Source organism: Ursus maritimus, unplaced genomic scaffold, assembly GCF_017311325.1.
Source record: "Ursus maritimus isolate PB19 unplaced genomic scaffold, ASM1731132v1 scaffold_32, whole genome shotgun sequence".
Classification (NCBI taxonomy): domain Eukaryota; kingdom Metazoa; phylum Chordata; class Mammalia; order Carnivora; family Ursidae; genus Ursus; species Ursus maritimus.
The window spans coordinates 24,045,821-24,053,207 of NW_024425786.1; the positions used below are offsets into that span (position 1 = coordinate 24,045,821).

The window sequence follows — 7,387 nt, forward strand, 5'->3', positions numbered from 1 at the left end:
CCCCCCCCCCCCCCCCGTATCCCTGAAGAGTCCGGTAGGAGAGCGTCTAGGAGAGGACAGGAAGACCTCTCACCTCTCCAGGGGCCGGTGCAGCCGTTTCCAGCCAGGGTAGGCGGCTCTGGCCTCGGTGCCGCCGCCAGTCATGCGGGCCTGTTTGGCGGCCTGAGCCGAGCGCGTGTCCAAGATGAAGCCCCGGGCCCCCGGGCGAGCCCCCGCCAGCACAGCCCACAGCAGCTCCTCGTCCTCAGCGCAGCGCCTTTTCTGGGGACCGGTCAGGGGCTGGCTGGAACGTAGCAGCACCTGCGGACGGGGACTTCGCTCAGGGAGCCCCTAGGGAGGGTCTTACATACTAGGGCGGGTCTAGAGCTGGCAGGGGCGGGCTGGAGCGCAGGGACCCTGGCGGCGGAACTTACAGGGCGCAAGGCCCGGGCTTGGGTGGGGTGTAGCCGGAGGGGAAAGGGACCCGAAGAGTAGACCGTGGACGGGTCCAGGGATGACAAAGACTGGACTAGGCTCCAGGGACCCGAACGGCCGGGGGTGGGGCCCAGATTGGCTAGACTCCTTAGCCCGGGAGAGGGACGGGGTCAGAATCCGGGGAGGGCGGAGCGAACGGAGGGGGCGGGCCCCGTTGGAGGCAGGACGGGGCGCGGCCCGAAAGGGCCGGAGCCCGGGCGGCAGGCGCGCGGCTAATTGGCCGGGCCAGGGCAGTAAAGGGCCAAGAAGGGCTGCAGTTGTTCCTACTGGCGGAGTGTGGGGAGGGGCGGGCTCACGGTTCCGCTGGGAGCGTGGTGGTAGCTGAGCACAGGGAAGCGGCCTCCCTGGCGGAAGCGGGCGCAACACGCCAGGGCATCGTCGTCTACAGCGCGAGGCACGATCACGGCGCGGGGGTAACTCGGGCACAAGCTGAAGTCCTCGTTCACCTCGCTCAGCCGCCACGCGTTGGTCTGCGGCGCGGGGAGAGGCGAAGGCCAGGTTAGGGCACTCAGTGAGCGCCCGGTCCTCGCGGCCCTTCCAGGCGCTGCGCTCGCATAACCGCGGGCCCCCACGACCGCACCCACCTCGCGAGCCACTCGCTTGTAGTAGCGTTCGGGTGGGTGGAAGTGCCAGGCGTCGCCCAATCTCAAGCCCTTGGGACGGTAGAAGAACGGAAAGGAAGTGATGACCGATTCCAAGGATGACAGCGCCTGGGGAAGGAATTCGGGGGATCTGGGCAAAGTCGGAATATTCTCATCCGCGCCCTACCAGCCCCTCCGCTCCGCAGCTCCCTCCTCTGCACGTACTCCAGACCACCTGCATCCCTTGCCATTAGCTGTGTTCAAGGATAACACTGGGTGCTGAGTCTCCTTGCGCAGCAGCCCCTATTTACTCCCCTCGTTACGAAATAGGGGTAGCTTAAGGGCCTCGGGAGCACCGCTGGCGTACCTCGATGGAACGGGCGATGTCCCGCGTGGCTTCTACGCCCTCTATGTCCAGCTGCAACACTCTCAGGTCCTTACAGCGCAACGTGATGGTGCCGGAGTCACCTGAGACCCTGGGGATGGACAGGCTTAGGCTTAGTATCCCCCGCCCCACCACCACCACCAGGGGAGGAGAAACGAGTTTATTAGGATTGGACGTAATGCAAGGGGGCACCAGTTCCCACTGCGCTTGCCCTTCCCCCTCCTCCGCGGAGCAGCAAGCTCCGCAACTACGGGGACTCCCCCGCCACGTCTCACCGCTTCTCGATTGAGTCTACACTACGCAACAGAAGCAGCCACAAGTCTGAAGTCGCCTGGGGCCCTGGCGACAGCAGCAGGTGGTGACCGGTGACGCATAGCGTGCCATGCAGTGGGGGCACCTCTGGACCCCGCAAGAGCTTGGCTTGGGCCCCGCCGGTGCGGATCAGCTCCGAGAACTCCATTGCGCTTGGGGTGGGCCTGGGGCCCAGCAGAAGGACAGACTCCAGGAGCGTCAGGCGGGGCCAGCGCGGGCTCTGAAAGGGACAGGAACTGGCTGGGCAGCTGGCGACGCCGGCAGGACAGCTGTTAAGGAGGCCCCTTGGAAGAAGGGATCGAACAGTTTCACAGGAATTTCCCCCTCCTACTGCCAGCACCTCTGAGCGAGGACCCCGGCCAGAACCTGTTAAGGAAACCTCAATTTCATCCATCTGTAAAATGGGGAGAATAATCTTGCTTAAAGCCCTTTACGTCGTGCCTTGGTCTCGGGTGGCACTCAACATTTTTGTTTTTTTTTTTAACCTAGGCGCTGGTACTCTCACTGACTTAAAAAAGAAAAATTACCATCTCTTCTTTTGTACCCTGGTGGAAGGGGTGGGAAGGGTGGGTGTGAAACTGGGAACTGTCTACTTCCTCCCCCTACACCTGAGGCTGGGTGGGGGAAATCCCTGAGTCCACCTTAAACGCAAGCAGCTGTGTAGCTGGCGCCCCTCCCCCACCACAGCTGGAAGTCCCTGCCTGAGGGCGCCCTCTATGGGGGCCACTTCTGGTTTAGTCCTGCCCTCAGAAGCCCCATCTCCTATCACTCCATCCTTCAACCCATACACTGAGCGGGGCCCTGTATTTGGTGAGGGGACCCAAGGATGACTGAGGAAGGCTCTGCTCTCTAGGATTTTCGGTCTGGCAAGAGACACACCTAAGCTGGCAAATTATAGAAGGTGAAAGGATGGAGGACCCGTCCATCCAATTATTCTTTCTTTTTATTTTTTTAATTCTTTCATTTCTTAAACACTGATGCCTACACTGTGTTAAGTGCTGGTTACTAAGAAGAATAAGATAGACTCCTGCCTTCAAAGGGCCTTTTGGTCCACTAGGTTCCAGGCTTCTGTGGGTGCACACGTGTGTGTGTGTGTGCACGCACGTGTGCAAACCCCTTCTTTTAAAGCACACACACACTTGGGGCGCCTGGGTGGCTCAGTCCTTAAGCCTCTGCCTTTGGCCCAGGGCGTGATCTCAGAGTCCTGGGATCGAGCCCCACATCAGGCTCCTCCGCTGGGAGCCTGCTTCTTCCTCTCCCACTCCCCCTGCTTGTGTTCCCTCTCTCGCTGGCTGTCTCTATCTCTGTCGAATAAATAAATACAATCTTTAAAAAAATAAAAAAATAAAACACACACACAAAGAAAAGAAATCATAAGTGGACACCCATAATATAAACATAAAATTGGAATGATCTGTAAAAGGAACCAGACATAAAAGAGTACAAATTCTAAAATTCCAGACCAGCTGAGATGGGAATTCGTTAGAAATGCAAATTATTAGGCCCCACCCCACGTGTCTTCTTAAACACATTTTCCAGGAGATTTCCATTCACACTAACGTTTGAGAACCGTTGGAAGGTACACAAAAAGGCAAAGCTAATCGTTGCTGTCAGAGATTGGGAGAGTAGTGACAGGCCAGGGGGACTTTCTTGATGCCAGTAATGCTCAGTTGTTCCATCTGGGTGCCGGGTACATAAGTGGGTTTAGTCCGGGAGAAATCAGCAAGGTGTGTCATTATTTATGATGTGTGAAATTTTCTGTGTGTCTGTTATATTTCAATACAAAGTTTAAGAAAGGGAACAGCTCTGTTTGAAGCTCTGGGAGGGGCAGGGAGAGGGAGGGTCTAGGAGTCCATCTACAGCTTTACCCTTATTCCATACACAGTCCCGAGGGAGTCCCGAGGGAACCTAAAGGTCTTTAGAGTACAGCCTGAAATCATTGATCTGTCCCAACAGAGAGTCAGTGACTTGTCCAAATGTCGTGAAGACAGAGGGCAGCTCATCGGCCTTCTACCCACTCCCCACCCCCTTAACTTGGGTCTTGGGAAGAACGCCAAAACTCTAGTGTGGATGATGCTTTTCTCATCCTGGAGCAACTTCCTTTCTGGGAACTGGGTGTCTCCTTTTGGGCAAAGACAATAAAATTCATCCAAGGGGCCGGAGGCTCAGGGCTCCTCCTGCCCCCGTCCGGATGGGCATCACGTGGCTCCCGGGTTAGCAGGCCAGGAAAATCCCAGCCCTTGCACATTCGGCCTCCCATACCCCTCTATTCACCCATCCTGACGCACTCAGCCTCCCAGACCCACCTTGCACATTCCCCATCACACACTCCCTGGCACAGTTCTGTCACCCTCGGCTCCTGCTGCCGCCCCCAGCCATACTGCCAGCCTTTCCCAGAACTTCGGCCTTGCCCCATCACTCACCCCAAACCCACCATGTCCCTCGGGCCACTGAAATTCCAGGCAGTAGGTGAAGAAAATGAAGAGGATGAGGAGGAAGAGAGCCTGGACTCTGTGAAGGCACTGACGGCCAAGCTGCAGCTGCAGACGAGGCGGCCTTCGTATCTGGAGTGGACAGCCCGGGTCCAGAGCCAGGCCTGGCGCAGGCCCCAAACCAGACCTGGGCTTGGGGGCCCTGGGGCCCTCTGCGGCTTCGACTCAATGGACTCTGCCCTTGAGTGGCTCCGACGGGAGCTGGTGAGTCAGTTGGGGTGGGCAGTCATCCTTAGGACCCAAGAACTGGGGGCGTGGGGAGGGGATGAGGACAGACCTTACCTCCAGCAACTGCCTCCCTCCTGTGGCTTTGTCCTGGGGTGAAGGAGTGGTGAATGGACTGTCCAGTGATTTATTCAGTGAGACTTGGGGAAGCAGGATTCCATCCAACCTACCTACTACTGACTCCTGGGGCTGTGGGGACAGAGCCCTGCCCTTTGGGGCCACCGGTTATAGGTGGGGAAGGCATGGCCTCCCCTGTTCTGGAAAATGCCATACCTCAAAGATGCAGTGAAGGACAAAATGAGGCACTGACCACACTCTAGGCAGAAGCTGAGGAGGCCAGCATTACACAGGTGGCTCTTAACCCAATATGTGCAAACAAAAAGATGTCTAGCCTCCAAATCGGAGACTACAGTTTTGTTGTCCTGGGGTGGGGCCCCAGGCACCTGTATTTGTGTAACAATCGCTCCTTCGTTTTAGAGCAAGATCTGAGCGATGGGGAGGGATCAAAGCTGGGGCGAGAGGGGGATGGGGAGGACGCAGCCGGTGCAAAGACGCAGGGTGTTGACAGGAAGGGAAGACTGACGCGAGCGGCTGAGAAGCCGTCCAGCAGTCTCACGCCCCCTCTCGGCCGCAGCGGGAGATGCAGGCTCAGGACCGGCAGCTGGCGGGGCAGCTGCTTCGGCTGCGGGCCCAGCTGCACCGGCTGAAGGTGGACCAAGCCTGTCACCTGCACCAAGAGCTGCTGGACGAGGCGGAGCTGGAGCTGGAGCTGGAGCCGGGGGCCGGCCTCGCTTTGGCCCCGCCGCTGCGGCACCTCGGCCTCACGCGCATGAACATCAGTGCCCGGCGCTTCACCCTCTGCTGACGGGCACCTGGGTGCCTCCTGAGACCTCCTGGGAAGGAGGAAGGGAGGGATGTTTCAAAGGTGCCAGCATCTGGCAAGGGGTAGTGGGAAGGTTGGGGGGGTGTCACTCAGTTCTCTGGGAGCATAAAGCCCCAGCATCCCAGCACCCCTGCTGCCCTGGCTTGGGAAGGGGAGGTTGGAGGAAGGGGAGAAGCTCACAGACCCCCAAGCTCTTCAATAAAGGCCCTCTCCGCTTCCCACCAAGGTCTCCGCAGTATTTATTCAGGCCCAAGGTCGCTGTGTGTTTTCTGTAGCTGGGGCCAGGGATTCCACTGCAGGAGAGAAGGCCAGGGTTGGGGGTGGAGATGAACAGATGGATCCCCATCTCTTCCCCCAGCTCCAGCTCTGTCTCCCTCTCTTATCAAGTTCAGAACTGGGCAAGAACTTGAAATCCTAAATCAGCCCTAGGGAAGGTGGCGGGTCCATGGGCAGCTGAAGAAGGCAGGACCTGGTAGACCTGGGTTCAAAGCCAGCTCCAGTATGCATTTCCTTTCTTTTTTCAGAAGATTTTATTTCTTTATCTGAGAGTCAGAAAGAGAGAGAGAAAGAGAAAGCATGAGCAGGGGGAGGGGCAGACGGAGAAGCAGACTCCCTCCGAGCAGGGAGCTGGACCTGGGGCTCCATCCCAGGACCCTGAGATCACAACCTGAGCCAAAGGCAGCCGGGTTCACTGAGCCATCCAGACGCCCCTCTCCCACGCAATTCCATCCGCCCTTGTGAAGGTCCCTGAAGCCTGCCGCTGTTGGCACTGGAACTGCTACTCTGCTAGTTCTTACTCCACAAGCAGCTGGGATGTCTTAAGTGAGACGATGCTTAATAAACACTCAGAACCGGGGCGCCTGGGTGGCTCATTCGGTTCAGCGTCTGCCTTTGGCTCAGGTCATGATCCCAGGGTCCCGGGATCGAGTTCCACATCGGGCTCCCTGCTCAATGGAGAGCCCGCTTCTCCCTCAGCCTGCTGCTCCCCCTGCTTGTGCTTGTGCGCGATCGCTCTCTCTGACAATTAAATAAAGACTTTTAAACAAACACACACCACTCAGAACCCAAGAACTCTCTCTTGCTTATCCTTGCTATCACCAGTGGTCTCAGTACTGCTGTGCGGAGGCCCAGAGATGGGGCGCAGGGCTCTGGGTCACTCTGTGGGTTTTTTAACATTGTATCTCCTCAGCCTGTGTTTCTGTACTAGCCGCTTTGTCTGACTTTCCAGCTCAGGCTTCCTCTTCCCCCCACCCATTTCCTGTCTCCCCCTTCCCTCTGCAGCTGAGGTGCACAGAACATCAGCTTCCACCTCACAAACCCCAACAATGCTCTGTGGGCTCCCCTCCCCCACCCTGCTCACTAAGTGTTGGCTCCAGCGGTGGTGACTGTGACACATTTATACTTTTGGGGGGGGGGGGCAAGGCCCAACTCTGGTGCCTCATAGAGGCCACCCAGGGTTCCTCATAACACTGGTGACCTGGCACTTAGCCTGTGATGGGGGCCACCCGCAGCCTGGCCCAGGGGAAGGGAGATTCTTGGCCTGCTTGCTGCTTGTGACAAGGTTCCTGCCTCTGACAGAAAGCCGTGCCAGTCAGCTGCCTGCACCTGGTTCCCCGGGCAGGAGGGTCTGTGTGTCTCCCACCTGTTGCAGGAGACGGTGGCAGGCCCTACGTCTCTAGCAGGGGCTGTGGCTTTGCCTCTTCCTGAATTAGAAATCTCACCCGAATTAGTGGGTGTTATCCTGTCCTCTGCCCACAACAGGGGCTGTTACTTGGCCGTCTTGATGCCACGGGGTTGTCCTGCCTGCTTCCTTAAACAGCTGGCTGTCCAGCGTTCTGTCTGTAAGGAGGGTGTTAGCTTACCCTCTGACTCTGATAAAGTTACCGTCCCTCGCCCTGAGATGACAGGACTAACGTTAGGCAGCCCTGTTAGCCTGACATCTGACTGTAGCAATAGGGGATTCGGCTCCCCAACTATTTAGCAGGGATGGTGTTCTCTCCTCTTACTCTGAAGTGGGGTTAGCTTTGCCCTCTCT

General features: G+C 57.8%; 2 protein-coding genes across 4 annotated transcripts in view; one reads left to right on the plus strand and one right to left on the minus strand.

Annotated features, from left to right (window-relative positions):
• LOC103666739 (myotubularin-related protein 9-like) overlaps positions 1-2,277 on the minus strand; it is a 6,889-nt gene extending 4,612 nt beyond the window's left edge. The window contains exons 1-5 of one of the 3 annotated variants that reach the window (XM_040619177.1): positions 1,716-2,277; positions 1,423-1,531; positions 1,059-1,184; positions 771-944; positions 74-300 (exon numbers count right to left, since the gene is read on the minus strand). In XM_040619177.1, coding sequence (XP_040475111.1) covers positions 74-300; positions 771-944; positions 1,059-1,184; positions 1,423-1,531; positions 1,716-2,146 — 1,067 coding nt within the window. In that variant the 5' untranslated portion in view covers positions 2,147-2,277. The remainder of the gene's footprint in view (positions 1-73; positions 301-770; positions 945-1,058; positions 1,185-1,422; positions 1,532-1,715) is intronic. The other 2 variants (XM_040619176.1, XM_040619175.1) reach the window with 2 other exon arrangements.
• A 1,670-nt stretch (positions 2,278-3,947) lies between these two features.
• FAM167B (family with sequence similarity 167 member B) lies at positions 3,948-5,583 on the plus strand. The gene is made up of 2 exons (XM_008694471.2): positions 3,948-4,448; positions 5,104-5,583. The coding sequence occupies exons 1-2, from the start codon at positions 4,188-4,190 to the stop codon at positions 5,332-5,334; spliced, it is 492 nt and encodes a 163-aa protein (XP_008692693.1). The 5' UTR covers positions 3,948-4,187; the 3' UTR covers positions 5,335-5,583.
• Positions 5,584-7,387: the final 1,804 nt, after the last annotated feature.